The sequence below is a fragment of the Mustela nigripes genome, chromosome 6 (genome assembly GCF_022355385.1).
Source record: "Mustela nigripes isolate SB6536 chromosome 6, MUSNIG.SB6536, whole genome shotgun sequence".
Lineage (NCBI taxonomy): Eukaryota > Metazoa > Chordata > Mammalia > Carnivora > Mustelidae > Mustela > Mustela nigripes.
Genome location: NC_081562.1, coordinates 47,259,643 through 47,280,042, shown reverse-complemented (window position 1 = coordinate 47,280,042; position 20,400 = coordinate 47,259,643). Strand labels below are relative to the sequence as shown.

Below are 20,400 nucleotides of genomic sequence, written 5' to 3'. Positions count from 1 at the left end.
GCGCACACGCACGCATACACACACACACACACACACACACACACACACACACGTCGTAAGTTATATATACATATATGGACGCCAAGTTTCAGGTTGGTTCTAGCAGTCCTCAACTCACATCGAAGGTTCATTTTCCGACTCCTGGACAGTCCAACACGAAATTAACTCGAGGCCGCCCATACAGCCCAGGGAAACACCTTCCGGCTAGGCGAGCGCTCGTTTCCAGGGCAACCGCCCGCGGAAGCACCTGGGGCACGCGCCCCGGCACCTGCGAAGAGTCCCGCCTGACGCCAGGGGGCGCGGGAGCGCGTCGGCTCCTCCCACCCCACGCCTGCCCCACGCCAGCCCCACGCCAGCCCCGCCCCTTCCCCGCCCCCGGCCCCGCCTTCTCTCCAAAGGGCCCAGCCGCTCCTGGCTCCCGGCCGCGCTCCCAGCGCAGGCGCAGTCCCGCGCTCCCTCGGCGGCTCCCAGCGCAGTGCGCCCACCGCGACTGAGTGTAGCGGCGTCGGCCGGCGGTCCTCTTCTTCTTCTCCCTGTTTTCGGGCGCGCTCCGTACAGCGCTGAGAGCGCCCCTGAGCGCGGACAGTGACCGCAGTGATTTCGTCAGGTGAGTGCAGCCGCGGGAGGGAGAGGCCCCAGGCGCGGAGCACCGCCCCCCTCGGTGCCCGCGCGCCCGCCTCCCTCCCGCGAGCCGGCCTGGAGGGGCAGCCGTGGCAGGTGCAGTGCCGGCGCAGCGCGCGGGGACCCGGCCCAGCAGCTCCTAGCCCGGCAAGCGCGCTCCCCCGGCTCGGCACGCGGGCTTTAGGACCCCCGGCGGGAGGGCTCCGCGCCTCGGGGTGTCTGGGGGTGTCTGGGGCCGCTGTGGCGTCGGGCGGCGGCGGCGGCGGCTCCTCCCCCGCCCCCCGGACGCGGGCGCGTTACTCATTAACTGCGCGGTCCCGAGCGCCCGCGGCTGTGAACCCGAATCCCGGTTACCTGTCGGCGGGGCGCGCGCGGCTGGCTGCCGGGGGTCCGCGGCCGCGGGGTGGCGCGGGGTGGGGGGGTTGGTTGTAAGAGAGTTCCCGAACAAGTGTGGAGCCCGGCGCTGCGCGGGACCTGGAGTGGGGCGAAGCAGTAGACTTGGACCGGGAGTCTTAGTAAAGGACACGCGAGGCTCCGGGCCGAGACGTAGAGGTCACCCTTGGCAGGTTTCGGCGAAACTTGGGGGGCCAGAGCAAGCGCCGGGAGTCGCGCCTTAGGCGGCAGCGCATTTCAGCCTGACTTTTGTTTCGGGGAATTGAGACGGGCTGCACCGACGTAATTGTAATTACACTGCCCTTCCAGCGTTGACAACTCTCTGCGACTGCCCGGGGACCAGCCTGCTCTAATGGACTCTAGAAGTGATGATGTTAGGTGGAATCTGCAGCACGTGAAGAGTTGCCAGTTGTTATGGGATTAAGAAAACAAATCTGTAATGGCTAAAGGGTAAGGTCTGGAAAATTAAGAATGCTGAGTTAATACTGATCCCTGAGAAGCAATTTAGTTTCGCCGAAATACAGCATATTCCGCGGCTACCTGTTCCACACTCCTGTTTCCCCCTCCCAACTCCTTTCAGTGTGGGGAAAAAAGCCGTGTAATCTTTTGCCGTGGAATGATTACATAATTGGAGAAGACCGATAAACGGATTAAAACAAAACTGTTCTATTGTAAATCGATTGAAAGACCCAGTTCTGTTCGTTATCCTCATTATTTTGTTCCTTATTATTTTCACGGTTTCTTTAAAACGGTGAATGACAAATCAAGGAGAAAAGAGGCAGAATAGATTAGTAGACCGATCACAGTAAATATTTGATACTGTTAAATATTCCACCAGTTTTATGGGGCCTTGCTCTGTTAATATTTGTCATTTATTTACTAGTCCTGCGCATTTTGATGGAACTTTTCATGTTTGGACAGACACTGAATCCCAACTGTGGTTTATGTGACCTAATGCTAAAACCCTTGTGGAGTTTAAAGAAGTTAAACAGTTTTACAATTTTACTACAATAGTGTATTTCTTACACTATATATATATAAATATGTATATAATGTATATATATATTTATACACACACACATATATAATATATTAGTCTATACATTTATTAACCAAAGTGGATACTTTAATATAACTCCTCCTTTGTGTTTGGCAAACAATCCAACTGTGGTATTGAATACCTCACACCTCTTCCTAGGATGGATAGTTGGTGTTTGGCCACTTGTGGGTTTTCTAATTAGATACACTTTTACTTTTTGAATTAGTATAGTTGTGCATATGCTTCCTTTAATACTTTTTCCTTGAATTTTCTCTAAACCCTCAATTCCCCACAACACATACACAGACATTCCACAATTAATTTTTACAATGGAAGTTTTCTTAGAAATCTAGGCCCGTCCCAATCAATTCTTTATATGGTGGAGCAAAAACTTGGAGGTGACAGTTTGCATGTATGATTGTAGTTAGTGCACCTTTTATTTTCTTTCCTGAGCAGGACTGACTGAACCAATTAGTTACCTAGCAGTATGAAAAATTATTAATCGGTTTTAAAGTTTTAGCTCTGTTACTTACTGTGCATGTGACCTTCAGTAAATCGTTGAACCTCTCAGAGCTTATTTTCTCCATTTGTAAGTGGATAGAGTATTAGGTCAAACCATGTGACTGCCAGTTTTCAGCTGTTTTTAACATGGTTCAAACTAATATGAAAATCATAATGGTGGGATGAGAATTAAATGAGATATTCAGTTGGGGGAAAGGAACAAATACTAGCTTGGTAACTGGTCTATACTTTGTTGCTCTAGGTACTTTGATTCTTTTGGTCCTCAGGACTTGCTGGGATATAAGCAGTATTACCACATCTATAGATCAGGAAATTGAGATTCAGAGAGGTAAAATACCTTGCTTCTGGTTACTTAGTTGTCAGTGGTCATATAGATGATTAATGGCAGAGCCAAGCCGGGATTGAAAACTGAGTAGGCTGCCCAAAATGGAACTCCTCACATCCTTGCTCCCTCCATTGCTTTCTACACCTTCTGTAGAAAAACATTGTAATTAAAAGGTGACTGCAGAACAAAGGTGTTATTGTCATTTGTATTTCTGGGTAAAAAGTATCCAGGTTTTCTGGTGATGGTGATACCAGTACTGCTACTCCTACTTTTGAGCTTATAGCTTACCACGTGGCAGGTTCTGCTCTAAGCACTATCTGAAGTCATATACTCTGACAGTGATTTAGGAGTTAGCTAATGCTTTATCCCATTTTATAGTTGAGAACATTAAGACACTGGAAGGTTATGCAGCTTGCTTTAAAATCTCACAGCAAATTAAGCAACACGACTAGATTAGAAAAGGCAGTTAGTTTTTAATGTTTGTGCTCTTTGCCACTACACTCTACTGCTTCATGTGTAGATTGTAATGCTGAATTGTTTTTAATTAAGCTTTTATGAGATACTTAATATAATAAGTAATTCTTTATGTGTCACCAGAGATTTTCAAATCAAATATTCATTGAGCATCTACTCTGCAAGTCACAGTGGGGGGGATAGTGGTTGAAGGAAAGTATTCATGGAGTCTAGAAGGCCTTATAATCATTCCCGTATCTTTTATAAGGTTCTTAAAATTTATTTATTTATTATTTTTATTTATTTATTTTTAATGATTTTATTTACTTATTTGACAGAGAGATCACAAGTAGGCAGAGAGGCAGGCAGAGACAGGGGGTAAGCAGGCTTCTTGCTGAGCAGAGAGCCCAATGCGGGGCTCAATCCCAGGACCCTGAGATCATGACCTGAGCCGAAGGCAGAGGCTTAACCACTGAGCCACCCAGGCGCCCCAAGGTTATCAAAATTTAGAACGTATATGTCACATATGTGTTGTAGTTTTAATGCATGCCAAATAAGACAAAGCGTTAGAATAGTTGGAGAGTGGGGAGGAAGGATTGAGTCGTTGGTAGAGATACTGCGTGTTGAGGAAATGAGGGAGAACTTCTGGGATATTCTGAGGGAGTACACTTTTTCAAGTGTAAAGCTTTGTCTTAGAGTTTTGGTTAAGATGTAGTTCATTAAAGAACAGTAAATTGTTACTAAATTAATTACTTAAGCACACTTGGGTATTTAAAAAATAAAATATCTGAGCTTTTGAAAACTCCTTGCTCGCTAATTCCTCCCTTTCTCTACTGTTCTCCCTAGCTTTGCCAGCTAGTAGTTGTGTGTGCGTGTGTGTGTGTGTATGTGTGTATATATGCATGTGTGTTTTCTCTTTTATGCTTCTAGAGTACTGAGTACATGCCTCTCTTTTGGTATTCATTAGTTTTGGTATTTGTATTGCCTTGTAAATCTTCACAGTGTGTTCTCTTTCTCTAATTTACACGGGCTTTGAAGGCAGGGCATAAGTCATCCTACCCGCCATTTTATAGCTTTAGCACTGGGTCTGGAACCCATAGGTACTGGGCTGTGTAGTGATGGGTGTCAGTGGAAGAATATTAAGATATATTGAAATTGATCTGGCAGCAGTAATGGAAATGTGTTCTGAGTAAGAGCTGTGGGGACTAAGGAAAGAAAGGGAAGGATATTCTTTCAGCAGCTAGCATTAACTTGCTATCTTTGTTTTTCTCTTCTGCTTTCCCTTTCAACTTACAACTAAATGAGATAGTTTTATAAGCTTAAATTCTACCTATTCATGGTTAGGAAAAAGTGAAAAAGTAATCTTGATTTACCTTAGAATATTGGCAGCAGAAAATGAGATAGCTGTAGCCATTAGCTGAGATTACTTAAATCAGAGGAAGAGAATGGAAAATTTTGAAGTTGTTCAAGTTTGTGGGGATTTGTTTCTTGTTGTTAAGAACAGGGTTGTAAATGTAATTATAATGGAAGTTGATAGAATTCTACGTATATGGATTGACAATCTGGTATAAAGAAACTATGCAAGAATGAGATTACTTTAGAAGCTTAAAAGAGGGGCACCTGGGTGGCTCAGTGGGTTAAGCCACTGCCTTCAGCTCAGGTTATGATCCCAGGGTCCTGGGATCGAGCCCCACGTTGGGCTCTCTGCTCAGTGGGGAGCCTGCTTCCTCCCCTCTCTCTCTGCCTGCCTCTCTGTCTGCTTGTGATCTCTGTCAAATAAATAAATAAAATCTTAAAAAAAAAAGCTTTAAAGAACATATAGATGATAGCTTAGAATTAATTAAATAAGTGAATTGTAATATGATGGGTTTGGATAATGTTATTAAGTATTTGTTGGGAGCGCCTAGGTTGGACAGATCAGGATCAGATATAAAAAATCATCCAAAACAGTTAAAAAAAAACAATAAGTCAAAGTGTATTAATTTCCTTTTAGGAAGAGAATTGTATTTGAACTCTACACCTCAGGAAAAAAACAACAACCCTGTTTTCCTTTTTATATCAGATAAATAAGGATCCCTTCTGGTTATAAGACCCCTTAGATTTTTACAGATAGCACACGTTTGTATTGTGCTTTGCAATCTATGCAACATTTTTACATTGACTGTTAAGCCATTTGATTTTGTCAGATACAGGCATGAGGGGTAATACCACCCATTATAGACGCTGAAACTGAGGTCCAGAGAAATTAAGTAACATGTGCAAGTTTGCACAGCTAGTTAATGACTGAGCTAGAAGGAAGGTTTTCTGAAACTACTTTGATAAAATGCTCAGGATCCCCAAACATTTTAAAAACTCAGTTTCTCTAGTCTTGATATTCTCCCAAGGTGCTTACTGTTGTATCTGTATTTTTGAAACAAAGGTAGCCTGGAATCACTCTCTGTACTCTTTCTGCTTTGTTATTTATTCTCTCTCTAAAGACTCTTACTGTTTATTTAGCCAAAGAATATACACCTCAGTGCCTGTTGAGTGTTGACGTACATTCTTATGCAAAATAAGGAGTCTTCTGCTATTAAGAAAACTATTGGAAAATGTTTTTTATATTTCTTTTCTAAGGATTTGTAGTTAAATACAGTATTAGTAAGCCAGTTAAGTTCTGAGTATTTTCTGAAAATCCTTAAAGAATCTGCAAAAACTAGCATCTCTAAAACATATTTGCATCCTGTAGAATTGGTAAATGCAACTTAATTTGTGCTCAGTTTTAATAAGAGTGGAAAGATTGTGTAGCTTGATTGACCATCTGACTAATTTTTCCCTTTGGTTATTAATTAAATTTATGCTTACCAACATAGGACGCTTCTTAAAATATAAATGTGATCTTTTTTGTTAATATCAAAATGTTTAGTGAATGTTAATGAAAAAATGATTAATATCTTTCCCCTTATTTATATTGTATTTGAATAAATTTGAAAGCTGTCTAATTGTGGAGAATTTCAAGTAAAATCAGTAGATGCAAAATCATAGTGAACCTCAGAGTTCCTATCATTTAGCCTAGGAGTCAGCAAGAAGGGTCAGTCCTGCTACATCTACTTCTCCCCTTCTTGTATTATTTTGAGCGAATTCAGGCATTGTATACTTTCATCTGTGAATATCTCAGTATTTTTTTTAAACAATGAAGGGCAGTTGGCTATAATATGGTTACACACTTTAAAAAATTAATAGTAATTCCTTGGTATGAAATAGCCATATTTTTCACATAACAGTAAGACCACAATAATAAAATCAAGCTTCTGTTTATTTCTACTTACATGCCGATCCCCAAGTTCTATAAGAGCTGAATAAGTATTTTAAATCCCACACAGCAGCTAAATGGAGGAAGAAATGATGATAGCAAAGAAAATATAGGAAAATAGACTAGAACTCAAGGCAATAGTGAATGCTCATTTCAGTAGCTGTGTGTTAGAGAAACGTTAGTTTTGCCTTCCTGGAAGTAAGACGAGGGTTCAGAGAGTGAACAGTACTCTGTTCAGAATGCTCGCTCACTCACTCATGGTTCGTTGAGTGAGACCTCTTAGAGAGTCTCTGTCTTGACCTACCCTTTCTCTGAATCCTGCCTCGTCCCCCCAGTCAGTTTTCCTTCTGAAGTGATTCTTGGATGTAGTGGAATCAGGTGGCAGAATCATACCAGGGTTTGAATCCTCACTGTTATTTATTGACCATTTGACTTTGACAAAATTAATTATTCTCTGAGCCTATTTCTTTTTCTGTTAAAAAAAGAATCCCAGTTCAAAGGGATACTGTGAGGAATAATTAGAATAATGAAATGTATACTATGTGTATATGTGTATGTCATGTGTACAGAATGTATGTGTATGTATGTATAAATATGTGACACTATTAGAATGTTTTTCATGTGTGTGTATGTATGTATGCATGTATATATGCATCTTCATCCTTTCCAGTCTTGGAGGTATGGCCTTGACAGTGAGCCCTGGGTGTTATACACAGATAATGAATCATGGAACACTACATCAGAAACTAAGGAAGGACGGTATGGTGACTAATGTAACATAGTATGCAAACAAACAAACATCAGACCCTTGTAACCTCTTGGCTAGCCTGTTGCAATAACCTCTTAACCAACTGCCTCTAGTCTCTTTTCTCTAAAGTCCTTATGGCCTTAGGAGTCATTTTTTTTCTAATGACTGCAGTACAGTGTATCTGTACTTGCTAAAGTGTAGATCTGACCATCTCCTCAGGATAAACTACAAGCAGCATTTTCCATGTTAAACGAAGCTTTTAATCTATCACATATTTGCTTTTCCAGCCTGATTTTCTGTCACTCTCTCTTTCGTTGTTTCATTAGTGTCATTTTCCCCTGACTGTCCTGTTTTATTGCCCTGCCTTGTCCACCTATTGGATTCCTACTCAGCATCTAAAATAACTTATATTTTCCTCTCCTTGAAACATTTCCTTCCTCCCACACTTCTCCCCACAGCCCCCACAGTAACCATTTAGTGGCTGTGCGCTGTCTCTTCAGTCCATTTTCATAGTGCCATTCTTAGAACTTGTTGCCAGGATTTGCCCTGAGGAGATGTAAGCTGGCAATCATTCTTCCTTTCTAAATAGAATAAACACAATTGATAAAAAATTTTATTAAATGCACTAATATTGTATATGGGTAAAATGTATTTAATAAATATATTTTAAATGTTAGTGGTTTTTAAGGAAGTGAATTGTTGGGATTTGTAACACTTTAATTCGTTATACACTATTGAAATAGCAACCTAATTTTTAATGACAGAAGCTGTTTCTTCCAAAATTCATGCTAAATTAAGAAGTCATTTGGGAATTAATAAAAGCATCTGGACCTTCCTCCCTGCTTTCCATCCTCCAGCAGTCTGTTAATAAATTGAAAGAGGAAAATAATACATATGTAAACATCTATGTCTGTTAAATACAGGATGTGGGTGCACAGTATAAGTGTTTGCTTTGTTGAGGAACATTTACAACAATACACTTGTAATTTTAACAATATTTTTAAACCAAACAACCATCGTTTTTTTCTCTTTGATGAAGATGATGTTTGTGCTGAGATAGTGTGACAGAATATTTGGCAAGTATTAGTCAGAAAATACCTTAAAGATCATTATAATTAGTAATAATGAATTTTAATTGGTCAGTGGCAGCCATGGTACCAAGCCCTTGATGAGTATTGTCTGAGTTAATGCTCAGACAACCTTATGAGATCAGTTCAGTACAGTTATTAACACCCCCCCCCCCATTTTTTTCAGGTAAGAAATTTAGATTTAGAGCTCTGAGGTCAAGTTGTTAGTAACTGATTGAGCTAGGACATCAGTCCAGTTCCAGAGTACAAGGTTTTTGGTGAGGTAGCAAATACTGGTTGTTAGAACCTGGTCTTCCTTCTCACATACAGATACACTTACAACCTTAAAATCGGGATCTTTGGGTCCAATTTCATCACTAAACAGATGAAGACATTTGGGCTCAGAGAAGTTTAATGTCCTGCCCAAGTTTGCGTGTGTAAGTTAGAGGCTGGTCAAAACTAAAACCTTACCTTTTTTCTTCAGGTATTTCTGTTTCTGTTCTGCTGTGATGCATATAACCTCCTGCGTTGGAAATTATTTACTTTCTGAAGCGTGTGCTTGGAGGAATTGTAGTAAAATAATACTGAATTAAAATTATTTAATTTTCAGATATTAAATTGATATGGGAAAAGATTAAGATTATGGCTTTAAAGTATTTTTCCCCTTAGAAGTAAATCCTTTGTTTCTCACTTGTTAAGTAAATCAAATGAGGGGAATGTGCTTTTTGTGGGAAAATGGATTTTATTTGTTCTTTTGGACTATTAATTTTGGACTAATATAAATTGAGTTTCTTGATTTCATTTAAATTATGTATGCGTATCAATGTTATCCAAGTGCTTCAGTTTTTAATTGAAAATATTGTACCAGCAATTCATCTTAATTTCTTGAGTTATCCTAAAGATGCCTTGTATTTTCAGTTAGAAAGTTCATATTAATTAGAAAGAATTTGATGACATGTTATTAGGATTTCTCTAGGCATTCATTAAATGAGCTAATACATGTGAAATTCTTAGCAACAGTATCTGACACATAGTTAACTTTCAGTAAACATTGACTGTTGCTTTTGCTATGATAATACTGACTTCTAGAAAGAAAAAATAACATGAAATACATACGGGTGATCAGAAGTAAATTGTTTTGGTCAACTTTTCCTTATAATTCAATGTCAGCTTTATTGCTTAGAATTCAGTAATAATAAAACCAAATAGGCTGTAGTTCACCCATAAGAATTTAATGTGGTCAACCTTTTTCACACATTGGTAGTGTTCCTTAACAGGTTTAGTTTATGAATTGGGATAATCTCCAGAAGAAATTAGGTTTTTTTGAATTACTCATTACTTGATGCAAAAAATAACACTGCTTAAAAATAGCAGCTTATTTTACTCATATAAAAACTTTGAATATGAAGTAATTCTTAAAGCTTCCATATATTTTAAAGAGCAAAAGATTTTCAGACGAGTGTGATTGGTGGCTCATTACCAGCTAAGTTACATCTTATGGAAATTGCATATGCTTGAAAAAGGGACTGAATTTAACCTTAAAATAATCTTTTCAGAAGTGATTTGAATTTAAACAAAGTTTAAATGTATCCTACAGAATGAAAACCTTGTAGGGAGAGGCAGTGACCAGAGGTCCTGTCCTAAGTGTTACGTGCGTTTCTTTTCATTCTCATCATGAAAGGTAGGAAACCCAAGCATAAGTGGCACCTGGGTGGCTCAGTTGGTTAAGCACCTGATTCTTGATTTCAGCTCAAATCATGATCTCAGGGTTGTGAGATTGAGCAGGGTACACACTGCTGTGGAGTGTGTGGAGGATTGTAGCAGCACAACACACTGATTGTGGAGCCTGCTTGGAATTCTCCCACTCCCTCTCCCCCTGGTGGCCCCTGCTTGAACACATTCTTTCTTGCTAAACAAAACAAAATAGCCCAGGCACAGATTTCCAGATGAGGACACCTAGGCACATGTTGGCCCAATAATTTGACAGAAGCAGGATTCAAACCCACCTCTGAGACTTGCATTTTACGTTCATTACTTTTACTTCAGTTTATAGCATATTTGTATTCTCCATAAAGGCTTGGCTTTCATACCTCAAACATGCCCAAAAAGCCCTTCCAAGGGCTTTGTCTTTCTCCTTAGTTCCTACTTGTACCTGATTCTTTAATTATACCAATTTTTAAAATAATGAATTGACTCCCTAGCACCCATCAAAGGGGTTTAAAATAAAGATTTAAAAAATCTTTATTTTTTAAAGATTTTATTTATTTATTTGATATTTATTATATTTATATTTTTTATATTTATTTGACAGGCAGAGATCACAAGTAGGCAGAGACAGGCATAGAGGGGGGAAGCAGGCTCACTGCTGAGCAGAGAGCCCGATATGGGGCATGATCCCAGGATGCTGGGATCATGACCCGAGCCGAAGGCAGAGCCACCCAGGTGCCCCGCTTTTGTTTTTATTTTTAATAACATCATGAATTCAGCGATTTAAAAAAATATATATATTTTTTGATTCCTTACAGATACTATCTTTTTGATGTTCAGATTGTCCTGTCTTTGGTTAGTGAGAATCCTTTTGATACCACTCCAGTAGTCTTTGATAGTTTCTTGCTTCCTGGTATAACAGGATGTTCCAGGGTCTTTTTGTACGTTACTGTGCTTGGCCTGGAAATCAGCCATTTCTCTAAGGAGCCGTTGTTCTTTTTTTCGTACAAAATGGTATTATGCTGGGCACAAGGGGTACTTACTCATTGCCCCTGAGTCGGTTACTGTTGTTATTACCACCTCAGTGGATAAATTTAGGAATTTTTTTGTTCTAATAGAATTTTTTTTTCTGATGGATTCATATTTAAAACTTCAGAATTTTTACTTCTTTGATTTCACATTTGTATCTCTTCTCATATGCTGAAAATCCTTAATTTGGAATGACATTAAAATAACTTATTTCCTTAATATTATAAATAATGGTTTTATGACAGCAACATTAATAATGTGGTCACTGAAAATAGTTAACAGCTTTTTTCACATTCTTTGGTCTTTGGAATATATTTGTTAAGTGTGTACAATTTTGTTTTAAAACCACTTGCAGTAGCTCTTCTATGTTGTTAAGCTACTATCTCAATACACAGCTAAGTTTATTTGTTTTATTTTTAGGGATTCTTTTTTAAAATTTAGTATTGTTTTATCACTTACATGGTTCCAAGCTCAAATTCAAATCTATAAGGCAAGGTCCATTTGAAAAAGTCTAGCTTTCATACCTGTCTCCTCCTGTTCTCTCCCTCTTCCCATAGATTACCTGTTTCTATTAGTTTTTGGTTTATCCTTCCACTTCTAAAATGTAAGTCTGCATCCATAGTAATACATCTATATGTCATATACATATACAATTACAATTATATATGTACATAGAAATAGCTTCCTGTGCATAGTTATTCATCTTGTTTTTTTTTTTTTTTAAGATTTTATTTATTTGACAGAGCGAGATCACAAGTAGGCAGAGAGGCAGGTAGAGGAAGAGGGAGAAGCAGACTCCCCGCTGAGCAGAGAGCCCGATGTGGGGCTCGATTCCAGGACCCTGAGACCATGACCTGAGCCGAAGGCAGAGGCTTAACCCACTGAGCCACCCAGACACCCCTTTATCTTGTTTATTAATTTGTCTGTATATCCTCAAGATCCCTTCATAGTGATACGAAGATAGTATTTATTTCTTTTTACAGTTATTTTATGCTTTATTATGAGGTACATTAGCTCATTCAGCTTTTGCTATAACAAGATTGTAGTCGGTCTTTTGCTAATGTTGCTAGCATTATGCATGTATCTGTTTTTCTTTATTTTAGTTTATTTTTGGGATAAAGGCCTGAAAATGGGCATGTTGGTTTAATGAATATGTCATTTTGCCAGATATTGTCAAATTTTCCTCAATAAGATTTTTATCATTTTGCATTTCTAGAAATGCAAATGCTTTCACATTCTATGATTCGGTGAACTTGTAAGGGTAATGATGTGAATTAAAAGTATGTGGGATGGATGAAAGGAAGTATCAGATAGTTACTGATAAAATGTCAGAGTTTATTGAAAACCCATTTTTTCCTTGAAAGTGAATGGATTAACAAACTATATTCAAGTGAAAATGAAATTTTCAGGGTTAGATGTTTGGTGTATGTTTGTCTGTATTATAAATAAGGAATGAATAATATTTTTTGGATGAAAATAATAAATTGAGTATTAAATACCTTACATTCCTTGTTAATATGATCTTTCATTTAACAAGTGACTATTTTGGGTGAAAAAACAAGAATTAGTTTTATTTTGAGGACTCAGACTGTTTGCTACAACAAAGAAAACATTGATTGGATTTGAAATTCGGCAGTTTCAGATTTAATAGATACAGTTTTCATTGTCCATATATATATATATATAACCTTGAAGGTTTGTGACATGTTGTAATTGTACTTTTGAAAGAATATAAATATTGGGTCACTTCTCCTTTCCCAGCTTTACTGCAGCCTTTTTGTTTAATGCTTGTCTTATATTATTATTTTTTAAAAAATATTTATTCATTTGTTGGGGTTGGGGGAGAGCACACGTGTGCACAAGCAAGTAGAGGGAGAAGCAGGCTCCCCGCTGAGCGAGGAGCCCAATGTCTGACTCCATCCCAGAACCCTGGGATCATGACCTGAGCTAAAGGCTGATGCTTAACTAACTGAGCCACCCAGGTGTCCCTCTACTTGTCTTATTTTAAACACTTTTTATTGAGGATATGAAAGAGTAGAATTTTGCAGCTTAATGAATGAAATTTTTTGTATTATAAAGAAATTAGGAGTTACATTGGGGCCTGTGTTTGGGAATTTGGGAGTGGGAGGGTATCACTAGTGATTAGCACATTTTTATTCTGAGAAGGAAAAAATTGGGGAAAGAGTTTGGATTCAGATGATAGAAGACTTGATTTTCAGGCTGTTAAATTTGGACTTTATTCTGTAGACACTGGAAAATCAATAAAGGATTTATAAGATTTACATTCTTCAAGTGAAAAATTTGAGGGGTATACTTTTTAATTTTAATGTAACCTTCGTGATATAATTGAGTAGTTTTGAAATACTTTTTCCTTATGGAAACATTGAAGTGTACATGTTATTGTTAGTGGCTGACTATAGTAATAAATGTTTATTGAGGCCATACTGGGTGCCAAGTGCACAGCACACTACTGAGTACTTTATTTGATTGATCTCTTTTAATCCTTACAGCAGCCTGGAGAATGGGGAGAATGTTGTCATACCCATTCTTACCCCATCAGAGGAGAAATTTAAGGCTTAGGGAAAGATAGCACATTATCCCAGATTGGATCCTAGACTTCTAAATAAGACCATTATTGAGACAGTCTGTGAGATTTGACTGGGGCCTGTTGATTAGATGGTCATATTGATCAGTATTAATTTCCTGACTTTGATGGTTTTGTGGTCAGACAGGAAAATGTCCTTGTGCTGAAGATAGATATATTGAGATCCTAAGCAGTAATGGGCATCATGTCGCAAACCCATTCGCAAATGGTCCAAAATGTTAACAGTTTCATAATCTGGGTGAAAGGTACATAAAAGCTCTGCACCTCTTACCTAAATTTGAAATTGTCATTTGATCCTTGATCAACATGAGTTTGAATTATCAGGGTCCACTTACATGTTGATTTTTTTGGATAAATACAATACAGTACTGTAAATATATTTTCCTTATGGTTTTTCTTAGTATTTTCTCTATTTTAAGAGTACAGAATATAATACATATACGTATCAAATCCGTGTTAGTTGACTGTGTATTGGTAAGGTTTCTGGTCAGCAGGAGGCTAACAGTAGTTAAGATTTTGGGTAGTCAAAAGTTACAAGTGGATTTTCAACTATGTGGGGATTTGGTGCCTCAGCCCTGTGTTCTGAGCATCAGCTGTATGGTGTAATGTATGTATCTCATTCCAAGCATGTACATATCTTTACTGCCTCTCTTACTTACTCTAATGTCATATGATAGACATTGATTAAAAATATCAAGCAAATTTTTATTTCTTCCTCATTGTACTTACTAATTTACTCAGCTTAACAGCATTTGCTATAACTTGCAAGTTCATTTCAAGTCACATTGTTTGCCTTTTGTAATATTTATACTCTGAGGTCACTTAATAAATGTTAAATGATGATGGTATTTTTTCTTTGTTCTTTTAAGTTTATACTTTATGTGGATTATTAGACATGTTTTAAAACTTATGGGTCTTATTTAATTTTAAATGTCACTATCAAAATAACTGCCTGCTTTTTGTTTTAACATAGGTTATCTTATGATGAGGCTTTTGCTATGGCTAATGACCCCTTGGAAGGCTTCCATGAAGTAAACCTTGCTTCACCTACTTCTCCAGACCTTCTTGGTGTGTATGAATCAGGAAATCAGGAGCAGACTACCTCACCAAGTGTCATCTATCGGCCACATCCTTCAACTCTGTGCTCTGCCCCAATTCAGGCTAATGCCTTAGATGTTTCCGACCTTCCCACGCAACCTGTGTATTCATCCCCCAGACGTTTAAACTGTGCAGAAATATCTAGTATCAGGTAGGAAATCTCAAGATCTGTATTTTGGAGTATGATGTTAAACAAATGGACAGTTGGTTTGGTTGCCTTAAGTTATACTATTTTAGAAAATTTGAATAAGCTTGTCTATGAAGAGGAGCAATACATATTAATGTTCAAGAGCAAAGGTCAGGAAACTTCTTATGTGAAGGGCCATGTGGTAAATATTTTAGGCTTTGCTGGCCGTGCAGTCTCTGTTGCAGCTATTCAGCTTTGCTGTTAAAGTATGAGAGCAGCCACAGACAGTATGTAAATGAATAAACTCCAGTCAGACTTCATGTATGGACATTGAATTTTGAGTTTCATGTCATTTTCTTATGCCACAAAATATTATTATTTTTATTTTTTTTTAACCATTTGAGAATGTGAAAATAAATCTTGGCTGTGAGCCTTGCAAAACAGGTAGCAGGCTGGATTTAGGCTGCATTTAGTTTGCTGACCCCGTTCTAGAGTAGGACTATTAAATAGAATTTTCTGTGATGATGAAAATGTGATAGCCAGTGGCTGCATGTGGTTAGACTTGAAATGTGTTAGCTTTAGCTTTGACTGATTTTAATTTTTAATTAATTAATAATTTATAAGTTAATTTTTAAGTTAATGCTATTATTAAATATAGGGGCTATCACATTGGATAGTGCAGTTCTAGACCTTTGTGTTTATGCCGGTTCTGTGTGAGCATATACTGATGTTTTCTGAACTTTCCTTTATAGCATCCATGTTACAGATCCAGCGCCTTGTTCTACCTCTGGAGTCACAGCTGGGTTAACTAAATTAACTACGAGAAAGGACAACTGTAATGCAGAGAGGGAGTTTTTACAGGGTGCTACTATAACAGAGGCTTGTGATGGCAGCGATGATATTTTTGGGTTGAGTACTGATAGTCTGTCCCGTTTACGAAGCCCATCTGTTTTGGAAGTCCGAGAAAAGGGCTATGAAAGATTAAAAGAAGAACTTGCAAAAGCTCAGAGGGTAAGCAAAAAAGATGCTTTATTTTTCCGTGTTTTGTATTTGAAAGTAAGAGGTATTCATGACATGGGGCAACCCCAATGAAGTCTTTGCAGTTCTACATTTACCTTCCTGTATGTACAGCCTTAGCTCCTGTGGGGCAGCATCTAGGCAACTTTGAAAATAATGGAATAGTAAAGAAGCTCATCTGAGAGTACGCACTGCCTACAGTGCCTGCTCCCTGTCTTATTACATCATCATTCATACCAAATTGGTGGGTTATGTTTCACGTGTGGGTTTTCCCTTTCTTGTGTGTGGTTGACTTTATGGTCCTTCACTTGAAGTTATTTAGTCCAAGTCATTTTATTTTGAGGAATTGTTTGGTAGTAATTATCTTTGGCATTCAGCTGGGCTTGAATATTTTCTGTATCTTACCTTGGAGAATTTTCTTTTAATTTGTTGTATTTCCCATTTGGTCATCTTTAAAATTTCTGCTATCTATTCCCAAATTTGTGGCTATTCTTTTTCTGTGACTGTAATTAACTTTCAGAGGGAAATTTATAGCACCAAATATTTATTATTAGAAAAAGGGAAAAATCTTAAATCAGCAGTCTAAAAATAGCAAAATCAGAGCAAGCAGAAGGGAAGAAGTAATAAAGAGCAATGTCAATGTCAATAAAGAGCAATTTCAATTGTCATTTTTTGTCAATTTTTGTCAATGAAATTGACAATTGAAAAACTAGAGAAAATGAATGAAAAAAAGTGCTGATTCTCTAAAAATATCAACAAAACTGACAAATATCTAAGAAGACTGACAAAAAAAAAGACAAATTATCAATAGCAGGAGTTAAGCAGGATATCACTGCAGAGCTGCAGATGTCAAAAGTACAGTAAAGGAATAATGTGAACAACTCTATATAAGTTTGACAACTTGGGTCAAATGAACTAATTCACATTTAGAAACTTGAGAGGATAAGACATTCTATATGTGTAATTTTTAGCATGTTAGGACATTTCACAAACATATATTCCCACCTTCTTTGCTACTATACTTGTCTCTTAAGAGTGTAACACTGATTTTTGTATCCCTGGTGCTTAGCATAATACAATATGATGCCTGGCATATATGTCTTCTCATTAATGCTTCAATGAGTGGCTGATAACTAAATAGCTGTGCAGATATGTTAAAATATTTTTGATTAAATATTTTATCAAAAAGAAAAATCAATAGTCTTTTATGTTTTTCTAAAGGAAGGGTGTGGGGTGAGATGTCATTGTAATCAGCTTCTGCCATCTGGATCTGACTCTGTTGTTTTAATATACAGTATTAAGTGAAATCATAGTTTATATAGAGGTAAACTATCGAGCATATATACCCATCATTGAGAATAAATCAGTGGTTCCTTATTGATCAGAACAAATTACTAATTTCTTAGGTCAAGTTGGGAATTTTTTTTGAAATCTATAATGTGCTATATTTAGAGGTCCTGTTGAGGTAATTGAAATAATAATGATATGTGAACACGTACATATGGTGAATTATGAAGGGTATAGTATAGTGTTAATACTTAGAGTTCAAGGCTTGAAAATACCTCTTGAATATGGAATATTTCTTGAATTTTAGCAACTTATGAATTAAAATTGTATCTATATTCATTCTCTCTATTCTGATTATTCTTTTAAGAGAGACCAGATAGTTACCATCTTTCTATTCTTCATATATAAAGTGAGTTTCTTTTTTTCTTCATATATAAAGTGAGTTTCTTTTTTAAATCCTTTCCAGTAATCTCTGCCTTTTAATTGTTATATTTAAAACATTTACATTTAATGTGATATTGATATAGTTTGGTTTAAATCTGCCATTGTACTGTTTTGTTTTGTTTGTTCCATCCATTCCTTTTTCTTCTTTTTCCTTCTTTTATGCCTTCTTTTGGATTAATTCCACACTTTTTTGGTGATCTCATCTTATCTTCTTTGGCTTATTAGCAATATATCTTTGCTGTGCTTAATAGTATGCATATTTAACTTATTCATGTCTACCTTCTGATGATGTTATACTACCTCACATGTAAGAACCCTACAAAAGTGTACTGTTTGTAGCCTTTGTGCTGTAGTCATAGTCTGTTTCACGTGTTCATATGCTTAAACTGTGCAGTGCAGTTACTATTTTTTGCATTGAAAAAGAGATTTAGATGATAAGAAAAGAATCTTTATATTTACTGGTATTGCTGCCATTTCCATTGCTCTTCATTTCTTCATGTAAATCCTGGTTTCCATCTGATAATCATTTTTCTTCTACTGGGAAGACATCTTTTAGCATTTTTGTTGTGTATGTTTGCTGGTGATAAATTATTTTTAGTTGTTATGTATCTGAAAAGGTATCATTTTCCTATCTTTGATTTTGAAAGATATTTTCACTTGGTCAAGAATTTTAGGGTGATAGTTTTTCCTTGTAGTACTTTAAAGATGTTGCTCCAGTGTCTTCTAGCTTGCACTGTTTCTCACAAGTAGTGAGGCATTGTCCTTTGTTCCTCTGCATGTGATGTAAGATTCCTCCCTAGCACTGGCTGTAAGCACTTTGATTATGGTGTACCTTGGTGTAGTTTTTTTCATGTTTCTTGTGCTTGAGGTTTGTTGAGCTTCTTGAATCAGTAGTTTGTTAATTTTCATCAAATTTGGGAAGTTTGGGCTATTATTTCATAAAAAAAACTTTTACATACCTGCCCTATCTCTGCTTTCCTGCCAGGCTCCTATTACATATTCAGTAGACGGCTTCAAGTTGTCCCACAGCTCACTGATGCTCTATTCATTTATGTTTTAATCTTTTTTTTTCCTGTTTGTGTTTCATTGTGCATAGTTTCTGTTGCTGTCTCTTTCTTCAGTGTCACTCCTCCTTTCTTCAGCAGATTTAATCTGTAAATCCTATAAAGTGTGTTTTTATCTCAGACATTGTAGTTTTCATCTCTGAAAGTTTGAGTTGGGTCTTTTTAATATTTTTTGTTCTGTTTAATAAGTTCAGTCTTTCCTCTAGCTTCTCAAACATATGAAATACAGTTTAATAACTGTTTTAATTCTTGTCTAATAGTGCTTTCTTCTTTTCGGGTGATAAGCTTGGCCAAATTGTAGGACTCACCTAATTTGTTTCATATATTTGGAGGATCACTGTCTGCTGCTGGGTGCCTGGTGTCTTAAAAATTGTTTTATATATTTTTTCCAGTTTTTTAGTTATATCAGGTAGGGTTGTGAATGTGATCCTTGTTACTCTTTTTTTTTTTTTTTTTTAAGATTTTATGCATTTATTTGTCACAGAGAGAGAGAGCATACAAGCAGGCAGAGTGGCAGGCAGAGGCAGAGAGAGAAGCAGGCTCCCTGCTGAGCAAGGAGCCAATTCAGGACTCGATCCCAGGACCTGGGATCACGATCTGGGCTGAAGGCAGTGGCTTAACCAACTGAGCCACCCAGGCGTCCCCTTGTTACTCTATCTTGATTGGGTGTCAAAGTTCTATTTCTGTTTGTATTGTTTATTCTGCGCCATCCTACTAACCCTAACCCCAAAACATACACTTAACACACATGGTCCAATAATTTTGAACTTCATGAGGATAAAGATTGTATGTGTGTTTTGCTCATGATTGTATTTTGAACACATAATGGGTTCTTAGTATATTTTGTTGATTAAATGAATCTATACATATGTATACAGTTACATTATTATAGAATAGACACACATATTAGTTAGGGACATGCTAGGTGCTAGTAAGCAACCCCTAAATTTTAGTGACTTTATCTAAAAGAAGTTAATTTTTATTTCTTGAGCATTCTGCAGCAGAGGCACATAGTTGATATGCAGTTCTTTATGAAATAATTCAGGGATCTGTGTTTCTTCTACCTTGGATCTTTGTAGTCTTTTTGAATTTTACTGGTATCTGTATCTAACCAATGAAGTGAAGGGAAGAGAACGTTTGGAGAAAGGCACACCATTCTAAAAAGCCTTGTCTTTGAAGTGACACATAACTTCTGCTCATATTCCACTGGTGCAAACCAGTTTTCTGCTGCTGCTTAGGTGTGTGGTGGGGTGGGAAGTGTAGTCCCTGGCTGGGCAGTGACTCCCAGCAACAAGTCCATACTGTGGATAGGGGGAATACCCATGTGATCACTGATTTTGAGGTGCAGGGATGCCAGAGATGATGTATTCTTCACTTATTTGCCCTTCCACAGGGTAATACTGAAGACCAGTTTTGTTGGATTTCTGAGGTAGAAATTGGGCTTCAGTTTACCTTTATTTAAATGTTACTTCCTGGACTCTACCCCAGATTCTGCTGAAATCAAAATTATTGTATTGAGGCTTAAGGATATGCATTTTTAATAAACTCCTTTGTTGATTCTTGTA

General features: G+C 37.5%; 1 protein-coding gene across 2 annotated transcripts in view; it reads left to right on the top strand.

Moving 5' to 3' along the window:
• The first annotated feature begins 379 nt into the window (after positions 1-379).
• Positions 380-20,400, top strand: part of RAB3IP (RAB3A interacting protein) — a 46,243-nt gene continuing 26,222 nt past the window's right edge. The window contains exons 1-4 of one of the 2 annotated variants that reach the window (XM_059402479.1): positions 380-607; positions 1,324-1,464; positions 14,772-15,047; positions 15,776-16,034. In XM_059402479.1, the coding sequence (XP_059258462.1) occupies positions 1,454-1,464; positions 14,772-15,047; positions 15,776-16,034 (546 nt within the window). In that variant the 5' untranslated portion in view covers positions 380-607; positions 1,324-1,453. The remainder of the gene's footprint in view (positions 608-1,323; positions 1,465-14,771; positions 15,048-15,775; positions 16,035-20,400) is intronic. The other variant, XM_059402480.1, reaches the window with a different exon arrangement.